Source organism: Salminus brasiliensis, chromosome 13, assembly GCF_030463535.1.
Source record: "Salminus brasiliensis chromosome 13, fSalBra1.hap2, whole genome shotgun sequence".
NCBI lineage: Eukaryota > Metazoa > Chordata > Actinopteri > Characiformes > Bryconidae > Salminus > Salminus brasiliensis.
The window spans coordinates 3,804,154-3,828,722 of record NC_132890.1 but is presented as its reverse complement, the minus strand read 5'-3'; the positions used below and the strand labels follow the sequence as shown (position 1 = coordinate 3,828,722).

The 24,569-nt window shown below is 42.7% G+C and overlaps 2 protein-coding genes across 3 annotated transcripts in view; one reads left to right on the top strand and one right to left on the bottom strand.

The window, feature by feature from the left end:
• mapk8ip2 (mitogen-activated protein kinase 8 interacting protein 2) overlaps positions 1–24,569 on the top strand; it is a 46,961-nt gene that overhangs the window by 8,861 nt on the left and 13,531 nt on the right. For both annotated transcript variants that reach the window (XM_072695262.1, XM_072695261.1), the window contains exon 2: positions 15,699–15,804. In XM_072695262.1, the coding sequence (XP_072551363.1) occupies positions 15,699–15,804 (106 nt within the window). The remainder of the gene's footprint in view (positions 1–15,698; positions 15,805–24,569) is intronic.
• Positions 5,212–10,517, bottom strand: LOC140574824 (gastricsin-like). The gene is made up of 9 exons (XM_072694837.1): positions 10,462–10,517; positions 9,511–9,655; positions 8,939–9,056; positions 8,664–8,782; positions 7,098–7,297; positions 6,854–6,970; positions 6,582–6,735; positions 6,221–6,316; positions 5,212–5,367 (listed from the first exon to the last, which is right to left on the bottom strand). The coding sequence occupies exons 1-9, from the start codon at positions 10,515–10,517 to the stop codon at positions 5,212–5,214; spliced, it is 1,161 nt and encodes a 386-aa protein (XP_072550938.1).

Genomic DNA, 24,569 nt, shown 5'->3' with positions numbered 1-24,569 from the left:
ATTGCAATCAGCCAACAACATGCACATTAACTGTCTGATTCATGCAGCTCATATCAGCCGAGCTGAGCTGTATTTATATTTTTAGCTATTGATACGATGGCATTTTTGCAGATTTCTCCAAGTACAGTGGTTTGTGCAGTGAATCAGAGATTCAGTGTTTTTTGTACTGTTCAGATTAGACCTGGCGTCTCACCAAACGCAGACCTACAGCTTGCTTATTGGACCCAAGTTTTGCTGTGCATTAGCAAACTACTGCAGATGCCCAAAAGCCCTGTGAGCAGATTTGTGCTGTTCACTCCTGCTGGGTTGCCAACTCTGTCAACTGCAAGCACAGACCTTAAAAGTGAGCTTGCTGATTTGCTCAATGCCTGCGTAGACTACACAGTTTTAGCCTGGTTTTAATCCACGTTTCAGAGTCGAATCATGAAGATATGCACAAAGTGCAAAACCACAGGGGTCTAATGAGCCCTGACCCCCGACGATAAACGTTTTATATATGACGGGTTTTGCATTTACATTTTTTTTGTGAAAAGGAGAGATCTTCAGTAAGTCGACCTCAGAACCACCGACTCCACCTTTAACCTTTACTGTGAAAAAGTGCAAAAAAAGAGGCACCCGCTCCACTCAACTGCTACAGCACACTCAGACCATGTCAAAATAAAACTCACTAATATAAACAAACAGATTGTGTCAAAATAAAAGTCACTAATACAAACAAAAGACCGTCCAAAACAAAGTCACAAATATGAACAGACCATGTCAAAATAAGAGTCGCTTATACAACGAACAAACAGACACTGTCAAAGAAAGTCACTAATACAAACAAACAAACAGATCCTGTTGAAATAAAAGTCACTAATACATATAAACTATGTTAAAATAAGAGCTGACAATACAAACAGACCCTGTCAACATAAAAGTCCCTAATACAAATGAACAAACAGACCATGTCAAAATAAAAGTCACTAATACAAACCAACAAACAGACTATGTCAAGATAAAAAAGTTACTAACTTCACTAAATTAGTAAAGTTACTAATACAAATGAATGAACAGATTGTGGCAAAACAAATCACTAATATAAGCACAGCATGTCAGCATAAAAGTCACATACAAACAAAGCAAATTGCCATTTTTAAAATGCATATAGAAGAACTTATACCTAGCCTGACCGCAGTACAGAATCAGTGCTGATAATTTTTTCTTTCTATGCTATCTGGCTTGTGCTGTGGATCACTGTTTGCTGCTGTCTCTCACATTTAACTGAGACCTTTATTGTTTTAATGTATAGAGCAGAACCTCAAGGCACTGGCTAATTAAAATGCTACTTTGTCTCTTGCTAAATTGTAGTAAATGCATTTATTATGGTAGTTTCCTTCTGTGTCCGCACACCTTCCTGTTCTCCACCTTTCCTCAGCTTTCTTCATCTTTCTGTCACTCTCATCATCTTCCCATCCTCTCCTCTCGCCCACCTTTTCATAATTTATGCAGACACAGCAAGTGCACTGCTGTGTGAGTGTGTTTTGAGGCCCATTGGACATGTTCAGCATTTCTTCATTACTGTCACTGTGTTAAGATGCTTTGCTCTGTTGGTTATATAACACAGAGAGAGAGAGAGAGAGAGAGAGAGAGAGGACAGAAAGGAGGAGAGCAGGGAGGAGGCTGGGAAAGCCCTGACTCTCTCACTGTAAACCAGCAGAGAAGGCTTTAGAATCACCGCAGCTTTAAAACCCCGAACCGAAAACTACCTGTCAGCCGCTGTGGAAATCTCCATAAAGCAGCTCATCACAAACAGTGTTTTCAGACCTCTCTCTCTCTCTCTCTCTCTCTCTCTCTCTCTCTCTCTCTCTCTCTCTTTCTCTCTCTCTCTCTCTCTCTCTCTCTCTCGCCCCTGCCTCCCTCTCTCTCTCTCTCTTTCTCTCTCTTTCTCTCTCTCTCTCTCTCTCTCTCTCTCTCTCTCTCTCGCCCCTGCCTCCCTCTCTCTCTCTTTCTCGCTCTCTCTCTCTCTCTCTCTCTCTCTCTCTCTCTCTCTCTCTCTCTCGCCCCTGCCTCCCTCTCTCTCTCTCTTTCTATCTCTCTCTCTCCTCCTCTATCTCTTCCTTTATCTTTTATCTCATTCTCTGTATATCTCGCCCTCCCTCCATCTCTACCTCTCTTCTCTTTTTTTCTCTCTCTTATTCTTTCCCCTGTATTCCCCCCCCCCTCTCTCTCTCTCTCTCCTTCTCTCTCTCTCTCTCTCTCCTTCTCTCTCTCTCTCTCTCTCTCTCTCTCGTTTTCTTCAGTTATGGATTAGATTGAGTGCAGGTGCAGAATTCAGGCAGGTCACACTGCTGATTTGAACCACAACCTTCTGAAAACGCAAGAAGCATGAGTCAGCAAATTAGACAGAACTGTGTTAGGGTGACGTCGTCATGGTGATGCGGTAAAGGTGACCTCACCCTGCTTAACCTGGCTAAACCCGCAGGGGGAAAATCTGTTAATGGTGGGACATCACACCCTGCACAGGGCCGGCTGCTATGGAAACGGCAGATGACTGGCAGCTGATGTGCCTCTTAGGAGCTCTGAGCAGACACCGCCCTTTGTAATGAGGAAGGATGGATGGGGTGGGGGTTGCCATAGGAACCGCGTTGTCAGGGTGGGGTTGTAGAGTGATGTCATCCTAAATCTTGCCTTCTGCACCGTTATTATACACTATTATATTGTTATTATATTGTTATTGTGCAACAAACCCGTAACCACAGGTAATTCTACAGGTATTGATACAGGTATTGATACAGGTATTTGCACAGAAAGGACAAATAGCGATATATCTGTGACTGAAGGGTGGAGATAATTAGACTGGACCATATATCGACCCACATGAGTAATAGTTGTTGTGACCAGTGACCTCATCTGTTAGCCACATGTCCATTCTCTGGAGGGGTCTTTTTGACTGACTCATTGATTGATTCAGAAAAAGACACATACCTTACAGTTCCTAAAGGCTTGGTCAGATTTTTCTCTACAGACGGACAAAATAATGGAAAACAGCCCAAAATCTGCGAACAGTCTTTAGCAGAATTTAAGAAGATACTCTTTCCTCAATTCAGATTGGGACCTCCATGAGCATCAGTGGGCCTCGGGCACCCAAGACCCTGCCACTGGTTCACCAGTTGTCCTTCCTTGGAGCACTTTTGGTAGGGACTGACCACTGCATAGCGGGAACACCTCACAAGACTCGCCTTGGAGATGCTCTGTGCTTCTCCCAGTGCTTCTTTAGTTTACAATGGGAGATGCTGGGCTAATGTTGCTAACAATCACTGTACTGTATTGTGACCAATGTTAAAAGCATGGTGATGTTTAAAATCATGTTTCCTAGATAATTCAGAAACCATCCATCCACTTTCTTATCTGCTTCTTCTTGGTCAAGGTTGGGATGGGTCCCAAGCATCATTGTGTGCAAGGCAGGAATACCCCCTAGACAGGGCGCCAGTCCATTGCAATAATTCAGAAATCATCAGAGAAAATTGTAATTTAGTGTAGAACTGAGTTTCATATTAACTTGACATTTTGCATCTTTTTGGGTTGCCCCTGCTTTCATCAAACAGATGTCTTTCAGAGACTCTAAGAGGAGCGCACTAATATAGTGTAACAGTTTTCCAGCCCAGCTGTGGATGTTAAAGCTACTCTGTGTGAACCCCATTTCTTATTGATGCTGCTCTGTGCGGGATATCACTGGTTACTTGAGTTTGCACCAGAGCTGCAGGTTACGGATGAGCTTGAGCACACTGAGTGTGTGATATTATGTGGATGAGGATGAGGAGGAAAGACGGAGGATCCTGTGATCCTGTGATCCTCAGGATGAGTTTTGGGCTTTCACTGCTGCATGTTTGGCATTTCACATTAAGCCGAAGGTGTGCAGTATCAATGTGTCTGAGGAAAGCACTCGGACAGGTTCGGGGTCACTCAGAACTGTTGGTGAGTTTACAGAGTGAAGGAGCTGTTAATACAGAATGCTTTCTACTGGAAGTTCAGTTTTTGTATTCACCACTGACTTGCTTTAGGCCTGCAAGTAAGAACTCCCACCCACCAGCTGTGTGAGTATATTCATGGTGCTTTCGGTGGAATTCTTTAAACCACAGTCTCAGAAAAAGGGTTCTGTGTACGGATGTCTCGATCCAGTCCAGTGGATTGGGGTCAGGGCGGATCCAGGCCCTTTTGAACCCTATGTTTATTATTCTATTATTTGTCCTAATTCAGAAACTACTCTGAATTACACAGTAACAGTTAAGCACTGTTTTGTGGAGTCCCACATGGTTCTAGTTTAGGGTCTGTGAAATTGATAGAGTAATCCGGGGGGATAGAGTTGATGATGAGGGTGAAGAACTGAACTGTGGGGCTAAGTACAGGGTTTAAGGAGTTATGAATGGGGTATTCTAAAATTGCAATTTCCCCTTTAACTCCCAAACTTTATTCTTTATTTGACCTTCTGACCAGTGATTTAATTTTTATTTAATGTACTGTATAGTACGTTTTACTCATATATTATTTATTAAAGATATAATATAATGTACCATTTAATTGTCACATTGATATTGTGTGTATATATATATGTATAAATAAATATACATTTGTATTTATATAAACCCATATAAATATTAAATACTCATGGCTTTAATAGCTTAATGCTTTAATTAAATTGAAAGCTGAAGCTGACTGTATTCATGATAATTCATTCAGGTCCGAGTGAGGCTGGCTTGGTTCTAATGACACATGCACAGTGGAGTCCCGGTTTAGGAGAAGAGAAACCCTCATATCCAGCATGCTGGGAGTTTGATTGTTGAGTATTCATATAAAATCAAAACAAGAAGCGCTGCAGTTTGCTCTATATTTTTAATCGTAATGCTCCAATAAACAGTCAATGAAATATTTCAGCCCATTGAAAAGGGGAATTCTTGGTTAAATATACATTTCAGTTAGAACTCATTATCAGTTTGTCTAGAACTGACAGTGCCAATCGAAGAAAAGAGGAGAAAACTACTTAAAAGTTCAGGAATCGCCGGAGGTTGTTTTTCTGGGCTAGACCCAGCTTACGATCAAAGATGTTCATGCAATGTTAATGCAATTAATGGTGAGTATTAATGCTGTTGCTAGGGAGACCGTCTTTTCCGTTAGAGAGGTGGGTGAAATCGGAGAATGTTTGAGCTGTTAGGAGTGTTGTACTGGTGGTGTTCATGCAGCGGTGGCAAAGCCCAGTTGGTTGTTTCCACGATCGTAGACAGAGTAGTACACCCTGAGGAACACATCTCCAAAGATCCAGAGGGGCTGGCCGTTCTGAGAGGGCAGGTAGGTGGGGTTGATGTTAACGAAGCAGTAGCCGCTGGAGGTCTCCTGGGAACGTAATAGATGAAGAATTTAGGGTTTGTTGTTTTCATACAGTAGCTGTCTAAAACAGCTGGACCAATAGAAATGCTCTGAAGTGACCTTTGGAGATACATTTTTTATATATACTCTTTTCTAAATTCACCAATCACTCTATACTTTCAGGGTCGTACATAGCCATGTCCTGTAGTCTACATAGTGTTATAATTTTTATTTTGTGTGATGTTAAATGAATTTATTTTCAGCTCAAAATTCGCTCTATTGAAAGCTGATTTACTGTAAAATATAAATATAAGTTTATATTCTTTATTACTTTGTAGTTTCTGATGTAACTAGATAAGATAGTAAGATAAGATAGTCCTTTATTAGTCCCGCAGTGGGGAAATTCACAGTGTGACAGCAGAAAGGGATAGCAAGACACTCAGTTACAAACATTTTGATAAATAATTTACACTATATACACAATATAAATAAAAATTTAAAAAAGCAATAAACAATATTATTTATCTGTTTTTTGGGCCAGATGTGTATTCAATTTTGATCTGGACCAAATATTTTAATTTTTAATCCAATTTGGAAGGCCAATTACCCAATCCCTGTTCACGTTCACATGTAAACACGATCCTCAGCTCCAATATAATAGCTAACTGATACCTGTTCTAAACCCGGAGCCTGTGTTTTTAATTTTCGTAGGTATGATACAAAATGTGTATTCAATTTTTTTTCCAGTTTCCCCACCCTTACTTAACAATATGGCCCCTTGGTTATAAGATTAGTTTTCTGTCTGTAGCAGTAAACTGTATATACACGAAATATAACTACATAGCACGTATATCAATAACTAGGATAAATAACTCACTTGGATGTAGGCAGAGGGAGGCAGAGGGAAGCTGGTTCCGCTAATGGTGAAGGTCAGAGTGGGGAGGTTGTTTACCTGGCTACAGTCCACGAGATACTGTAAAAGAGAAAGATTCAGACAGACAAGCAGTGAGATTTACAGATCAGAGGAATTCTATGTAGGCTTTCAGGTCAGTTGGCTGTAGTAAGCACCAGCCGTTACAGCATATCTAAGCAGAAGCCAGTAGTGTCCACATTCAGGAGTTTCTGAGAACTGAGGAGATGCTGTGAGTGGAGTCAGGACTTTTGAATGGAGACTGGCAGGTAGTGACTGCCCAGATTAGTATCAGTCAGTGTTCAGAATCTACTGGATAGTGAGTTACCCCTCCATAACTGTCCTCCTTTGCTCCGATATACTGCATCAGACTGGACAGGTAAGACTGAGGAACAGTAAGTGCAGAGGTTCCAGTGTCCACAATAGCCTGGCAGCCGCTGTACCGCGAACACCAGCCAGTCTGCTGTCCTCCGATGGAGAACCTGGTACAGAGGGTGTGAGTAGTTTTGAGTTGTAGCTCAGTTTTACTTTTAGAACCTGTTCCTTAAATGGCTTAAAGAATTGGAGTTTTAGACTTTTGGATGAATGTGTGGAGCTCACTCTTGAATGCCAATCTGCCAGTAGGTCTCAGAGGTCACTGGTGTCCAGTAGATCTGGCCCTGGTACATGTTCTGGTCCACATTACCGAAAGCAATCTCACTGCCAGATTGTTCGTTCCTGAACAAGCAGAAATCCAGAGATCACCTTATATCACCAACACATAGAGCCAATCTAGACAAATCAGATTATTACAAAAACAATAATTCATAAATTTCTCATGTTGATAAACAACCCTCTTGCTCACGGGCTCAGGTAGACGCCGAACAAGTCGTATTCAAGGAGACCCTTTTGAATCATGTTGTCCACAACGGGCACCTGACTGCCTACAGAAAGGGATGGGTAGGCCAGGCCGAGGATTCCAGAAAACTGAGCCACCACAAAGGTCTGGCCAGGCTCGCTGGTGCTCAGACCAACTTCCTGGTTAGAGATGGTGATGCCAGACACCTAATGAAGTGAAAGAAAGAGATGAATGACATTTGAAGAAGATTGTGGGGTATCTATGATCATGAACATACACGTCTGAGGGAATTTGCAGCTATCCCCCCGGACACATCCTATGCCCTCTGACGTCATCTTACAGAAGGACCATTTAGCACCCAATACGTTAGCCAGCCAATGTAGCTAAGCTGAGCTGGTCCACCCCCTCGACTGTATTAGCTATCATGCTACTAGTTAGCCAGTCGAGCTGATCCCCCTTCAATTGTATTAGCTAGCCATGCTACTGCTTTTTTATCGCTTTATTATTTTATTTGAAATCCAATTGTCTGCTGATCTTGCACAAGACTAGCTCGATAGCGGATAGCAAGTGCACGATAGCTAGCTTTACCTGTTGGTATCAGCTGTATATGCCAGCGTAGCAACAACAATATTATATATAGTTGAACTTGCTAATATGTGATTCACGTTTAATAAATGAATAAGTTAAATGGCAAAACTTTATCGAGATATTGAGATTTTACCCAATAGGAGAGGATTTGTCATGACACCGTTCCCAAAATAATGTTTGAATAGAGTCATTAGATATGGTTTGTATCCAGTCAAGCCCAAAGTGCACAAACACACATAAATCAGCGTAAAGGCCCTAAAGATTGTAGCCTCAGCATTTTCTCGTAGTCACGTATTTACTGGAAATTCTGTGGGAGCAGGCAGATAAAATATCCCTTAAATAAAGGCCGCATTTATTGGCTACAAGAACAACAGATTAAAGACCACAATGCTGCTGTGCTATGCCTTCAAAACTGTGCCCAAGGTACAAACCACCTTACATTCGATGCCTTATTGGGTCTTTGGAAACTTTAAAAAAACCTACTTCGCAACTGAGTCAGTTCTCAGTTCATTGTTTTTTTAAAACTGTGGCTTTGAATGAAGCCGACCGGACTAGAGCCAGAAACGACCGTCTTCACGGTGCAGTTACGGAGTGGTAATGAGGAAAAGCGTTTGTTATTTAAACTAATTTAAAGTGTTTTAGAGGCATAAAAAGCTAAAGTCATAAATATAATAATGTTAAAATATTGATGTTGATGCATTTTCAGCGTCAACGTCATCGATTACAGCGACTAAACGCAGCAGGCCCTATTTTCATTGCCTTACATCTATATTTGACCTTGTCTTTAAAAAAAGGGTGTACAAAAGGTTCTTTTCTATGTCTTGGAAGAAGAATTTTTGGTTCCTCTTTTACCAAAGTGGGTCCTTATGCAACCAAACTTTTTTCTTCTATGCCATCACTGGAAGATCCCTGTATAGCACCTTCATTTTTCATGTTTGAAGAGTAGTGGAGAGCATAAGACTTCAGATGTCTTGGCAAACTCACAGTAACGGTGTCATAACCAAAGACGCCATTGAGAGATCCAGCTCCATAGAGCAGGTAGAAGGTCTGAGAGGTGGACTGGTAAGTGGACGAATCACTGGGGTTGAACTGGGTATGGGTGGCTGAGGAGACACATAACACAGTAGCTGAGGCTCATGGCTCAACTGCAAAGATCCTCCTTGCATGTTTACAGCATCCCTGTGTATCGTCTTTATGTGTGTATCTGAGACATGACCGTACTTGAGGCAGTGTTGGGGTGTGTGTAGAGAAGGACTTACTGCATGCCTGGGTGTTGCAGTAGACAGAGTTGACCCACAAATTGGAAGAGCCGGTGTCAAAGAGCACTTGGAAGGACTGGGGAGGAGTGCCTACACTGATCACACCGTAGTAGGAGCACTGAAACAGACGTTGAAGGTGATCAGCTGAGCAGCCTGGATAAAAATGCATCACAGTGACCTGCTCTGAGGGTGATGGTTGATGATGGACACCACTCCATCATCAACCATCATAACTGGTGGAGCGATTGAATTTCTACTTTATTTACAGTCATTGGTTGAAGCATACAGAGACCTTGAATTGCCTGCTGAAAATAATGCTGTGCTTGTATCTAAAGTTTTGCTGTTTTTCACTTTTCGACATTATGAACATATCTGGCCGTTGTTCTTTACATTATCTCACACTTTCATGATGAATGGACCAATAGAAATGCTCCAAACTTGGAATAAAATGTTTTCCCACTGACTTCTATTGAACGTTAAGAAGCCTTTTTCAGTTCTAAAATTTTGGAAATTTAGAAGCGTTTTTTTCATGAGAGCTTTCATTAGATGGGAGGCTTCAGGTTTTGACTTACATCAGCGTAGTTGGTCAATGGCTCAATGGTGGTGGTGGCCAGGACCTCAGGGGGCTGATATTTCAGGGCAGGATCACTGTAGGGCAGATGGATTCCCTTCTCCCTCAGAGCCTCTCTGATGGATTTCATCTTCATCAGGGGAACCCTGTAGAAAGGAACAAAGCCTCAGCTTCAGTACACACTGGACCACTAGAACATGGATGTTCTCATGCCTTATTGAGGCCAGTGGAATACCTAACTCAGGCATAAGTGAAAAAGGAGGTAGTGAAGTAAAGACATGCTACGGCTGATTTGTAAGGTACAGTATTTCGTACAGATTTAGCAGCAGCAGTGCAACCTGACAGATGACGAGTGCTACTTGCTGGCTGGTGGCAGATAAGCTGAGAACTCCTAAAAATGAAGGTCCTTAAATGACTCTGATTGTACTGATGTAACTCTTGTAAAAGCTTTATATGATGTGGAGGTTCTTCTAATTTGCACCAAAGACCCCTGTTTCTCACCTTTATTATTATTATTATTATTATTATTTGTTAAATTTGCCCTTTTTCTACCATTTTGGTGCTGGCACACATTCATAACTACCCCTAGTACTAGCAATGCTCCCTACTTTAAAAAGGTACAGACTCCGATACACATGTCCTCTGATACAAGAGGAGGGCACTGGATGCCTATTCCGGCCAACATCGCTTTGACAGTGCGGAGAGAGCACAGCCAATTGTGCTCTCTCAGATTCCGGGCTCTGATGGCAAAGCGGCATGGCTCAGGATTCAAACTCGTGACCCCCGGGCCCCCTGGTAGCGCATTAGACCACTGAACCTTTTCAAAACCTGCCAAGGTATCTTCTGAAAAAAAAGCTGCCCAACCTCTTAGAGACCTTTAAAGGGTGTGACTACAACGACATCTGCCTCCGCGCTGGGATACAATGACTGTTAAAAGCAAAGAGTGTGTTACCTGATGATGGCCTCGGAGAGGACGAGGCATGCCACGAGGACGACCAGACACTTCATTGTGTTTCTTGTGCTCCGTCTAGCTGAATGAACACACAGGTCCGTCAGACAGCATGGCCTTTATATACCCATGCCAAGGGCCCCATATCTCTCTGTCAGGTACATGCACACATAGGCATTTTTACCTGAGCCAGCACTTTGTTCTCTGATGGCTGGAAGCCTAGGAAAACGCTTGCCATGCTTCAGGCTTTCTCCTGATAGCGCTGATAAGGCATACACCACCACTTCTTTAGAGAGGACTTAAAGAATAGATCCTAATTAGACAAACGAGGAGTGGATATCCCATTCACAACAGTTTATAAAGATACAGCACTGAAATGTAATGTAATGTTTTGCAGTATTGGACAAAAGTATTGGGACACATGCTCATTCATTGTTTTTTCTAAAATTAAGGGTATTAAAAAGAGTTAATCCTGTTTTTGTTGGAGTAACTGTCTCTACTGTGCAGAGAAGAAGACTTTCTACTAGATTTTGGAGGAGCTTTGCTGTGAGGATTTGATTGCGTTCAGTGACAGTAGTGTTAGCGAGGTCAAGATGTTGGATGATGATCACCACCCCACCTCATTCCCCCAACTCCCATCTCCAATTCTAAAAGTACTGGATGGAGCACCACCGTCATTCCAGAGAACACAGTCCCTCCACTGCTCCACAACTCAATGCTGGGGGCTTTATACCCCTCTCTAGCCCACTCCTGGCATCCGGCATGGCGCCAATAGGTCTATATTCATCTGCTTCAGACAGTCCTACTCAATTGGCAGTACTTCTCTACAGTGACTGGACAAGTTGTGTGTGTATGCATTTGCAGATCTGTGTCAGCAATGGGTGCAAGTTAAAGTAGCTGAATGCATTCATTAGAAGGGGTGTCCACAATTGGACATTTGGGCTTAAAGGGTAGATTCTCTTAAATCAGACCTGGGTGGGTTGAATTTTTGTAGTCAATGAGTGTAGAAGTGTATTACTGCATTTGGCACAGTCATGGATATGTGGGAATGGGCCTACTGAAAACAATATGTGACCAAACACTTATTACAAGCTTATATGACTAGAGAATAGCCCCACCAATTTGTACAGAAGTCTCTGAAAAGTAGCCTTTCTGCATTAAGGGGTTAATGTGCGTACTTTTTTAGTGTCCAGTTTAGTACAGTGTAAATGATAGACAGGATAGATAGTAAACATTTTCATTTATGTGACAAGAAGATCAAGAACATGTCAGCACATGAGCAGAAGTGGAAAGGGGTTGAAAGGGAGTCAGAATCAGATTTATTGGCCAAGTATGTTCAGCCACACTGTTAGTGTCTTTCTATTAACAATATACAGCTGCTCTGCATATAAATTACAGACAAACTCCAACATCTTGTAGAAAGCCTTCCCAGAAGAGTGGACGCTATCAGGGCTGTAATGGGGGACCAACTCCATAGTAATGCCTATAGGTTTAGAAGGATATGTCATAAAAGATCCTGTAAGTGTAACATGTAGGTGTCCCAATACTTTTGTCCATGTAGTGTATCTGATATTGTTTGGGCCCATACGGTCATAGGCAAATGTTTGGGCATCTCTGGTGAAATCGCATTCATTACGTTATGCTTGGATTCAGATGGATGCAATCAGATCCTCACAACAATGCTCCTCCAAAATCTAGTAGAAAGTCTTCTTCTCTGGACAGTAGAGACATTTATTGGCCAAGTATGTTCAGACACAGTGTTAGTTTTTCTCTGGTAATAACAATATACAGCTACTCTGCATGTAATATACAGACAATGCACAATATACAGAGAACAGTAGTATACACAGTATACATAGACTGTACAAGGATATTTCTATACAGTGTGCTTTACAGTGTGCTTCACAGAATAGCAGTATGCAACACTATACAGATTAAATATTGTGTGTATTGTGTTATCAGTAATAAATAATAATAAATATCTATGACCTATAGCTGATGATGGTGATCAGCTGTTGAGGATGGTGATGGCGTGAGGGTAGAAACTGTTCTTGTGTCTGACAGTCTTAGTGGACATAGTTCTGTAGCGTCTTCCAGACGGAAGCAGCTGAAAGAGGTTGTGACCAGGGTGTGAGGAGTCTAAAATGATTTAGGCTACCTCACACACTAGAAAGAAGGAATGAATGAATAGAAACCTTTGCTTTTATAAAAGTATTAAACTAAATTTACTAAACGTAGTTTAACTGATTGTAAATATAACTGTATGCTTTGATTTGTTGAGCTTGAACTGATAAACGCTGTTCTGCAGTGTAGAGTGCCGCTACCCTGGTGGCTAATACTGTGTTGATTTCAGAACCGCTGCGTAGCTCGGTGGAAAATAATTGCATGCTAATCTCTCCTAGTGTTATCATAAGTGCTCTGTGAAGGTTACAGCTATCTCAGTATCATTGGCTAACTGTGATTACATGTGTTGGCAAAAGGAAAAATAAATATTTTTTTTTATCAAACATATTCAGACATTATGACAAACAGCCCAAACCCAAAAAACTCAAGGTTACTGTGTTATGGTAATTATGTTTGTATTTGCATTTCTAATATTTATTACAGTACCGTCTTACCTTTCTGGCCATTATACAAGCGAATATCATCCAAATCTATAATAAAATCAAAATGAATATATAGAATCTGCATATGTTTGACAAAGTATGGGTAAAAAACTGCTTACAATTGCAGTAAATTAATCAGAAAGCACCGTTTTAGACGCAAGACATTCAGTTAGGAATTTGCTCTACATGCCTTTCTGTGCTTCCACGCTGTCAAAGGTCTGAACGCTTCCAAAATTCTAAAAACACAATTTAATAAATTCATTTATTTTTCATAATAAATGAAAATCTATGTCATTGCTGTCATACACAAAACCTCATATCTCCAATATGTCAGCTTTACAGAAGGAAAACCTTCTTAACTTTCTTAACTGGAACATTTGGAGCATTTCTATTGGTTCCTTTATCACTCAGTTCTGACATGTTATAAAGATCAACTGCCAGATTCACATTATGTCAATGTCGGCATGGCTGACTGTGCCCCAGTGCACAAAGCAAGCTCCATAAAATCATGGTTGGGTGAGTTTGGTGTGGAAGAACCTCACTGGCATCAACACCTTTTGGAATGAACTAGAATAGAGATTGTGATCCAGGCCCTCTCACCTCTCACAAATGCTTTTCTGGATGAACGGGCAAAACTTCCCACAGACACACTCCGACATCTTGTAGAAAGCCTTCCCAGAAGAGTGGACACTGTCAGGGCTGTAAAGGGGGACCAACGCCATAGTAATGCCTATGGGTTTAGAAGGGTAACATGTAGGTGTCCCAATACTTTTGTCCATGTAGTGTATCTAATATACGGTCATAGGCAAATGTCTGGGCATCTCTGGTGAAATTGCGTTCATTACATTATGCTCGGAATGCAATCAGATCCTCACAGCAATGCTCCTCCAAAATCTAGTAGGAAGTCTTCTTCATGTACAGTAGAGACAGTTACTCCAACAACAGCAGGATACACTCTTTTAATAGCTGGTGTCCCAATACTTTTGTCCTGATAGTGTAGTTTGAATTGCACAGATAGAGAGTTCATACAGTACTCTCAGACAGTGAACCTCTCTCTCATGCTTTCTCTCTCTCTCTCATCTATAGATTGCAGGGATTTGTGACTGACTTCCTCTGGCTCTGAAAAGCTGCATTGCAGCATTCCTTCCGAGTGGGGCACAGCAGAACCGGTGCCATCTCAGTGATAGCGGTTAATGGAGCTCAGGCTTAGGGTAATGTGTTCTGCTGCTGCTGCTGCTGAGCCGTACCAGACGCTGTCCCCATTTAGCCGCATGCTAACCCACATATCTGTCAGCTAACAGGGACAGTGGATGATCAGTCCTCAGTACTGTAAATGCCACTGATAGATATCTGACGGAGGCGGGGGTGGGGTGGGGGGAGTGGGTGTACACGCATTCGGTTACTGAGGGGCTGTCAGATAGAGTCTTAGTCATGGTATTGTTTGGTCGGTGCACAGTGTGTGTGTGTGTGTGTGTGTACTGTTGCAATGTCTACGTGTGTATGTGTGTGTGTTTGGTTCAGTGGCCTTGGGATGTTGCTAGGCTGCTGGAACATCATCTGATAGATCATGGCAGCTCGGATTTCAGCTCAGGCCAAGACATGCACAGACATGCACGCTCTCTCCCGCGTTTATATATATATATATATGTACTTTTCCTGTAAAATTGACATTTTGGAGATACAAGGTTTCTTACTCCATGGTATACACCAGTGACGTGGCCAACAACTCAGAAAAATGCACTAGATACAATATGTGGACAAAAGTATTTGGACACCTGCTTATTCCTGGTTTGGAGCATTGCTGTGAGGAGGTCATCAGTGAGGTCATCTCCAACTCAGCTCAGCTTCCCAGCTCATCCCAAAAGTACTGGATGGAGCACCTCCATCATTCCTGAGAACACAGTCCATAGCTCAATGCTGGGGGGCTTTATACCCCTCTAGCCCATGTCTGGCATTAGGCAGGGAGCCAACAGGTTCCTCCTTATCTGCTCCAGAGAGTCCTATTCTACTGGCAGTACTTCTCTACAGGGACTAGACAAGTTATATGTACAGTATATTGCTGTCTCAAAATAGCTGAATGCATTCGTTAGAAGGGGTGTCCGCAAACATTTGGACACCCCTTCTAATGAACTGTGTGACCCTGAATGGATAAACGTGGCATGTTCATGCATTTGTGTGGATGCCAGAAAGCAGGTTAAACTTTTTGTAATGTGATACAAGCACCTGATAATGGCTAACAAGTGGTGCAAGTGGTGCTACTCAGGATTCATTATAGCAGCTGATAGCCGGGACAGATATGATAACACAAGCCAACAGACACAACAGCTTTGCTGGATGCCTCAGCAATCAGTCATTTTAACACAAAACTGTGTGTTTTTAACACATTAATGACCTTCATCTCCATAATGCAAATCTGGCAGTTGTTCTTTACACCGCATCAGAATTTCATGAGGGACGGACCAATAGAAATGCTCCAGAATGACTTCAAATGAAAATCCTTTTCCATTGTCCAGCATTGGAAGTTAAGAAGGGGTTTCCTTCCTCTGTAAAGCTGCTATTTAGGAGATACAAGTTTTTTATATGTATAATTTTCAAAACTTTTTTAACTTGTGTTTTCTGTTCATGTCTCTGTAGGCCAGCTCATGACATCAGTCTGGAGGAGTTTGATGATGAAGACCTGTCTGAGATCACAGACGACTGTGGCATCGGCCTCAACTACGACTCTGACCCTTATGAAAAGGTACCCCCCCACATGCACACACAAACACACACACACACACACACATGAAGTGTTTTTCATTCCATAACCTCCAGATAAGAGGTGGCAGTCTGTACTGGTTAACCCCTTGCACTCTTAAGACACCCTTTTCTCATTCCCATATCTTCATATGGGGCAGTGGTGGCCCAGCGGGTAGAGGTCCAGGCTATTGATGACAGGGTTGTGTGTTTGATACCCAGGCTTGACAAGCTGCCACTGTTGGGCCCTTAAGCAAGGCCCTTCATCCTCTCTGCTCCTTGGGCACTGGAGTAGTCTGCCCACCGCTTTCATATTATTGTCTTAAGGCCTTTCTTAGTTTTTTGTTGTGTCACAAAATGTGTGTGTGACAAATGTGACAATAATATGGAAGCTGGTGAACTAGGGGCACACACACCCACCCAGAGCAGTGGGCAGACTACTCCAGTGCCCAAGGAGCAGAGAGGGTGAAGGGCCTTGCTTAAGGGCAAGCTGCCAACAGTGGCAGCTTGCCGAGCCTGGGTATCGAACCCACAACCCTGTCATCAATAGCCTGGAGCTCTACCCGCTGGGCCACCACTGCCCCAATGTGCCTTATGTTAGTACATTACATGGACAAAAGTATGGGGACACATGCTTATCCATCATTTCTTCTGAAATCAAGTCTATTAAAAATTACATCCTGCTTTTGTTGGAGCAACTGGAGATTTTGGAGTAACTGGAGTAAGCTGGAGACTAAAGCATTGCTGTGAGGATTTGATTGCGTTCTGCAACAAAATAGTGTTAATAAGGTCAGGATATTGGATGATGATCTCCACCCAACCTCATCCCAAAAGTACTGGATGGAGCACCACCATCATTCCAGAGAACTCCAAGAAAGTTTCATTGCTCCACAGCTCAATGCTAAGGGTCCTAAGGGACCATTAGGCATGGTGCCCATAGGTTCATGTTTATCTGCTCCTATTCTATTGGCAGTATTTTACTGACCTTTATCACTCCATAATTGATGCTCTGTTATGCGAATTTGACTAATAATTGCATTTTTAGCTGTAATACTGTAAAAAAACACTTTCTTACCACCCTGTTATGGTGTAGGTTATAGGGCAGGAATTATTAAACAAGCACTTTGATTCATGAGGCTTTTTTGAGTAAATAAGAGTTTAATAATAACTAATACATCATGAATTGTTCCATGGTCTACGTTAAGGTTCTACTCTACACTGATTACGGTGTAAAAGCACCAAACATGTATTTAACGAATTCAGTCTATTCCTGGTACTCTGGTTGCAAAAACAGAATCTCGATTGTGTCAGTATGGGCCGCTTTCCCAGACAGGGATTAAGCCTAGTCTTGGACCACAAAGCTTTCAGATTTAGTCAAATTTAGTCTCAGTCTCAGTTCGGTTCATCAGTGATTAAGCAAACACCTAAACTAACAGCGTTTATAGCATTTTAAGACCAGTTATGATTTAAAGGCCACTATATGTCCAAATGTTTGTGGACACCCCTTTTAATGTATGCATTCAGTTACACCCATTGCTGACACAGACACACAGCTTGTCTAGTCCCTGTAGAGAAGTACTGCCAATAGAATAGGACTCCCTGGAGCAGATAAACATGAACCTATTGGCACTGTGCTGCCTAACGCCAGGCGTAGGCTATGGAGGGGTATAAAGCCCCCCAGCATTGAGCTGTGGAGCAGTAGAAGAACTGTGTTCTCTGGAATAATGGTGATGCGCCATCTAATACTTTTGGGATAAGATGGGGAGTTGGGGATGAGGTAACTTACACCTCCTCACCTAAAACTTACAGCGTTTATTGTGAATTATTATTTAATAAAACTAATAAAACTATGCAAATATTATTGATTTTCACATAACAGACCTCCAATGATGCACTAATAACAGTCTTAATGTAAAGATTTTAATGCATATGGGAAATAAACCATAATTCAGGCTTTATTAACCCTTCCTTTGTGGCCCTTAGTCTTACAGCAGTTACAGCGTCCTACGTCTTGAGTCTCTTCACTATAAAGGGTTAAAATCATCCGCCTCTATTTTTTCTTCTATGCCCCAGTGTACGCTTATTCTCTCATCGGTGCATCACACACACTTGCATCTCAGTCATCTCATTTACATCTTAATAGCTCCTTCAAACGAGGCTTCAGGATATGCACATATGTGTGTGAGTCCTCCAGTGAGCAGAACGAGGAGAAATGCTGGGAGGCTTGAGGAACGTGTGTGCTGAGTCGTTCTCATTCATATCTGCTAGCAGAGCCCTTCATTTCCTCTCATTTCCTCGAGAGCTGGTTGAGCCTGTGATGTGCTAAACACTGCTTTACCCGTATCTGTGTGTTCACGACTGCAGGACGAGTGTGTGTACTGTGTGTGAGGACGTGGAAATGTGTTGGTTGTTTAAATCCAGCCATGCTTTGGAGGTTGCTTGTGCAGGGTTTCCTGTGTGTGTGTGTGTGGTTGTAGCTAGGGGTTGTAAATGTTTTATTGCGGTGGCTGTGCGCCATGGCTGCAGTGGAGAGGGCTGGTGACCCAGTGAAGTCTGCTGCTGTAGCTCTTTCTCCTTTTTTCTGATTCCTCTTATTCCTCCTATTTCCTTTTCTCATCTCGTCTCTTGTTGTCGCTGCTTGTCTCTTTTCTTCTCTCATGTCTTCTTGCCTTCGCTCTTCTCGTCTCATCCCTTCTCTTCTGCTGTTATCTTCTCTTCTCTTCTGGTATTTTCTCCTTATCTAGTCTCATCTCAGCTCAGCTCTTCTTGTCTCCTCTTCTCTCTTCTTTTATTCTCCCTTCTCTTCTGCTCTGTTATCTTCTGTAATTTTCTGTCTGCACTTATCTCCTCTCTTCTCTTCTCTTCTCTTTTCCTCTCTTCTCTTCTCTTCTCTTCTCTTTTCCTCTCTTCTCTTCTCTTCTCTTCTCTTCTCTTCTCTTCTCTTTTCCTCTCTTCTCTTCTCTTCTCTTCTCTTCTCTTCTTTCCTCCTTTCCTCTCTTCGCTTCTTTTCTCTTCTTTTCTCTTCTCTTCTCTTCTCTTCTCTTCTCTTCTCTTCTCTTCTTTCCTCCTCTCCTCTCTTCGCTTCTCTTCTCTTCTCTTTCCTCTCTTCTTTCCTCCTCTCTTCTCTTTCCTCTCTTCTTTCCTCCTCTCTTCTCTTTTCCTCTCTTCTCTTCTCTTCTCTTCTTTCCTCTCTTCTCTTCTCTTCTTTCCTCCTCTCTTGTTTTTTCCTCTCTTCTCTTCTCTTCTTTCCTCCTCTCTTGTCTTTTCCTCTCTTCTCTTCTCTTCTTTCCTCCTCTCTTCTCTTCTGTTCTCTTCTCTTCTCTTCTTTCCTCCTCTCTTCTCTTCTCTTCTCCTCTCTTCTCTTCTCTTCTCTTTTCCTCTCTTCTCTTCTCTTCTCTTCTCTTCTTTCATCCTCTCTTCTCCTCTCTTCTCTTCTCTTTTCCTCTCTTCTCTTCTCTTCTCTTCTCTTCTCTTCTTTCCTCCTCTCTTCTCTTCTCTTCTCCTCTCTTCTCTTCTCTTCTCTTCTTTTCTCTTCTTTCCTCCTCTCTTCTCTTCTCTTCTCTTCTCTTCTCTTCTCTTCTCTTCTTTCCTCCTCTCTTCTCTTCTCTTCTCTTCTCTTTTCCTCTCTTCTCTTCTCTTCTCTTCTCTTCTTTCCTCCTCTCTTCTCTTCTTTCCTCCTCTCTTCTCTTCTCTTCTCCTCTCTTCTCTTCTCTTCTTTCCTCCTCTCTTCTCTTCTCCTCTCTTCTCTTCTCTTCTCTTTTCCTCTCTTCTCTTCTCTTCTCTTCTCTTCTTTCCTCCTCTCTTCTCTTCTCTTCTCTTCTCTTTTCCTCTCTTCTCTTCTCTTCTTTCCTCCTCTCTTCTCTTCTCTTCTCTTCTCTTCTCTTCTTTCCTCCTCTCTTCTCTTCTACTCTCTTTTCCTCTCATCTCTTCTCTGCTCTTCTCTTCTACTCTCTTTTCCTCTCATCTCTTCTCTGCTCTTCTCTTCTGATCTATTATCTTATTTTCTGTTACTTTCTGTCTTGACTCATCTCTTCTCTTTTTTTCTCGGGTCTTCTCTACTGTTCGTCACTCTTCATTTCTTTTATCGTCTCTGCTCTTCTCATTTCTTCTTGTCTCTTCTCTTCTCTTCTCTGCTCTTTTCATCTCTTGTCTTCTCTTCTCTACTGATTAAATTTCTTCTCTACTCTTCTGTTATATTCTCTTACCATCTATCTCAGCTCTTTTATTGTCACTTCATCTTCTCTTATCTCTTTTCTAATCTTATGTTATTTTTGTATCCACACATTTTGTACATGGTAAGTAACCTTAAGAAATAGTTACCAGAAATTTTTGTTATGATATTGTCAAATATCGTAACAAAGTAGCATATAGAACGTATACCTTTATAGAACGGGTACTTTTTCATAAGGGTCAGAGTCGTAGTTGAGACCGATGCCACAGTTGTCTGTGATCTCAGACAGGTCTTCAGTATGAAATGAGAAGAGTAGATTAAAAGGAAACCAGTGCTTTGAGGATGTGGAGTTTAATATTCTGATCAGAAATCATATTCATAACACCCAGGCCAGCAGACCTGACTCAGCCTCACTCTGCATCTTTATTCGGTCACTAACGGACTGGAAAATGCTTCGCCTCATTTTCTGCACTCAAGGTTACTGCATGTCTGCTTAAGTGTGATGATTCAATCCTCTTGGTTGTTCAGGCTGTGGGCTCTAAGCCTCACTGTGGTGACCTGACCCCAATGATTGTCCACTTCGTAGGCAGATACAGTAGGTCTGTGGAATCTGGCAGATGATAGGTTGCTTCACAGACTGGGCATTCGATTGGTTGGTTGGTCTGTGCAGTGCGTCAGAATTGATATTCCGCTAAAGCTAGAGGCAGTAATATCCCCTCCCAACACACACACACACACACACACACACACACACACTCACACACACACTCACACACACACACACACAGTTCTGCTGCGTAGCTAACACATCCTAGAAATAAAGTGCTGCTACAGAAGGACTGTGCTCACAGTTCACCTCGGCTTTCATCACCCTGACCGGTCATGATTTAAAGCTTGGCTTTAGCACCGATATTGCATAAAAATTACTGTCCACTATATGTCCAAATGTTTGTGGACACCCCTTCTAATGAATGCATTCAGCTACTTTAAGTTGCACCAATTTCTGACACAGATGTGCAAATGCACACATTTGCACAGCTTGTCTAGTCCCTGTAGAGAAGTACTGCCAATAGAATAGGACTCTCCTATGCTGCCTAATGCCAGGCGTGGGCTATAGAGGGTTATAAAGCCCCCCAGCATTGAGCTGTGGAGCAGTGGAAGAACTGTGTTCTCTGAAGTGATGGTGGTGCTGGGATGAGTTGGGAAGTTGGGGATGAGGTAACTTAGTAAGGCGATCAAATCCTTACAGCAATCCTCCTTCAAAATGTTGTAGAAAACATTTACAACATTTTCCTGGACTGTAGAGACAGTTACTCCAACAAAAGCAAAATAACTCTTTTTAAAACCCTTGATTTTGGAAGAAACAGTTTGCGAACAGATGTCCAAATACTTTTGTCCATTTAGTGTATGTAGTCATATTGGACTGAGACTCTCTGCAACTGGATTACAACAAAAATTTAAGAGGATATTCTTTTCCTCCTCCATCCTTTCATCCTCCTCATCCTCCTCTTCTCTCTCTCTCTCTCTCTCTCTCTCTCTCTGTTTCTCTCTCCCCCACGGTCTCCCTCATCGCTGTCAGAGCTTTCATTATTTATTCATTCATTCAGTCTGTCAGATGGAACACCTACAGAGCTGCGGTTCAGGGCTGCGTTTAGAAACTTTAGAAACCAAACTAATGGTGAGGGAATCTGTTGGTGGTTGGAGGAAGCCATGGGCGAGCGATTCGGATGGTAATGGTAAAGCCGCTTTGCGAGAGCGGTGGTGTGTGTTAGTGAGTAAATCTGTTTTTTTTAAAGTGTGTGTTTGGCGTGTCAGTGTGGAATGAGCTTTGCAGTGTGTAATCTGGGGTATTAGTATCCATCCAAGACAGAGTCATAATAAGAGATCAAAGGCTGGGGCTGAGCTGTCTCCACTCTAAATCTCTGCCCTAGGAGAGAGGGTGGGGGCAGATATACTAAGGATTCTGTGGTCGTGTTTTAGGCGTTAACAAGATTTCCAAACAGCCCTGACCCACCGACACATGGACTCCACAAGACCTCTGAAGGTGCCCTGTGGTCCTTTAAGTCCTGTAAGTTGTGAGGTGGGGCCTCCATGAGCATCACTCAGCTTTGGGAGCCCATGAATCTGCCACGTCTGGAGCACTTTTGGTAGGTAGGTGCTGACCACTGCACAGCAGGAACACCTCACAAGCCCTGCCTGATGTTTTGGAGATGCTCTGACTCAGTCGCCTCGTCTAGCCATCACAGTTGTGCAGGAATTCCCTCTGAATGTCCTGTGAAATAGCTCTGCCTCCCCTGCTGTGCATGGAAAAGAAAAGTGCTACATGCGTTCTCTCCTTCATGCATATGCATTGGGAGGAGGATCCCATGAAACATGAAAGGGGTACAAAATACAAAAAATACAAATACAAAAAAAAGGCTGAAAGCGTCTACTGGCAGACTGGTTTTGCTGCCGCATGGAATTTTCTCTGCTTTTTAAAATCAGGCATAAATTAGCACTGTTGTTGAAAAAGGCACGTTATTAAGAGATTGCCATTAACGATGCAGCAGACACAGCGGCTAGACAGAGGCACAGGCCTTGCACATGTGCTAAAAGACAATTTACCAGCAGAATCACACTGCTTCACCTCTGAGGGCCTGATAATATCTTCTATTAACACTAGCATCACTTCAGTACTCTCATGCCTTTCTCCAGTTTCTGTCTCCAGCCCTTTTTCTCTTGCACCTTTTAAAGCCAGTGCTTGACATAGGCAGCCCTGTGTGCGTGTGTGTGTGGAGGGGGGGTCCGTCACCATTTGTGACAGACACAGATGGAATTTGGCTTTGAAACACACACAGTGGACAGTGAACACACAACACACATGCCCGGAGCGGTGGGCAGGCATTGCTGCGGCGCCCGGGGAGCAGAGAGGTTGCCCAATAGTGGCAGCTTGCCAACCTGGGTATCGAACCCACAACCCTGTCATCAATAGCCCCAAGCTCTAACCGCTGAGCCACCCCTGCTCCTCAATAACTGTCTGTATCATTGGGTTGGGTGGTATTGTATAAAGATACATCATATGGAGAAATATTGGGACACCTGCCCATTTGTTGTTTCTTATGACATCACTGGTATTAAAAAGAGTCTCTACTACCCAGGGAAGAAGACTTTCTACTAGATTTTGGAGGAGCATTGCTGTGAGGATTTGATTGCATTCAGCGACAAGAATGTTAGTAAGGTCAATATGTTGGATGATCACCACCTCACCTCATCATCCCCAAATCATCCCAAAAGTACTGGATGGAGCATCATCACCGTCATTCCAGAGAACACAGTTCTTCCACTGCTCCACAGCTCAATGCTGGGGGGCTTTATACCCCTCTATGCCATGCCTGGGTTATAGATTTGAGCTGGTATATAGATCCTCAGTTCCTCCTCTGAAATATTCAGCAGGGCTGTGTGTGGACCGTGTGAATGTGTGAGCAGTGATGCTTCATCACTGCCAGCGCTGCACGTCCTCTCTGCCCCCACTGCAGCATTCCACTGTCATCTGATACTGCTTTAGTGTGCTATATATGTGTGTGTGTGTGTGTGTGTGTGTGTGTTTATGCGAGTTTATTCAGTCAATCTGTAAAGAACTAGAGAACTGCCAATAGATAAACATGAACCTATTAGCACCACTCTGCCTACTGCCAGGTGTGGGCTAGAGGGGTATAAAGCCCCCCAGCATTGAGCAGTGCAGGAACTGTGCTCTCTGGAATGATGGTGGAGGAGCTCCATCCAGTACTTTTGGGATGAGGTGGGCTGGTGATCATCATCCAGCATCCTGACCTCACTAACGCTCTTGTTGCTCAATTCAATCAAATCTTCACAGCATTTGTCCTCCAAAATCTAGAAAGCCTTCTTCCCTGGACAGTAGAGGCAGTTAATCCAACAAAACCAGGATAAATTCTATTTCATACTCTTGATTTAAAAAAAATAATGAATGAGCAGGTGTCCCAATACTTTTGTCCAATATAGTGTATATCAATATGCATAAAATCACTGGGAAACGATGGGTCAGTTCCCATCCCATAAGTACCATGAACAAAAAGGGTTCATTTGGGGGCTCTTTACACAGTAGTGGATAATAGGCATTCAGAACAGCAGCTTTTAGCCTAAGAATGTGATGTTTGCCCCAAAAAATGTTAAATACTGAACAGGAGGAAGTTTACACATCTGTAGTTTAATATTTTAATCATTTAAAATAGGATTGTTTTCCTTTCTTTCATACCCTGTGCTTTCCTGTCGTCCTGCCTTCTTTTTTATACCTCAATTTATTCCAGTCTTCAGCTTCTCTCTCTCTCTTGGCCTGCTGCGATGTCTTGCATGCGGCCCGTGTCGAAGGGGCCGCACTCATTCATGAGTTCTCTTGCGAGTTGAGCTGCATCAGCAGAATAGTTCTGCTGGCGTAAGGCTGACTCGTTCTCTCAGCAGCGCAGAGGAGGCAGGTCTGGTCAGGATGAGGCCTTGTCCTTGGAATATGAGAACACCCAGGCAGAAAGCCTTCACCACACGCCTTGCACAGATACCCACAGTGTATAGCAGTGTGAGGCATCTTTCTGTGTTCTGCTCTGTCT

Excerpts from the sequence above, each read along its gene's own strand:
- LOC140574824 (XM_072694837.1), bottom strand. The coding sequence starts at position 10,517 with ATGAAGTGTCTGGTCGTCCTCGTGGCATGCCTCGTCCTCTCCGAGGCC. Across the intron at positions 6,971-7,097 it reads TTCGGCGTCTACCTGAGCCC|GAACGAACAATCTGGCAGTG; the intron begins GTGAGCAAGAGG and ends CTGCTTGTTCAG. Across the intron at positions 5,368-6,220 it reads CTCCCTCTGCCTACATCCAA|ACCTCCAGCGGCTACTGCTT; the intron begins GTGAGTTATTTA and ends CGTTCCCAGGAG.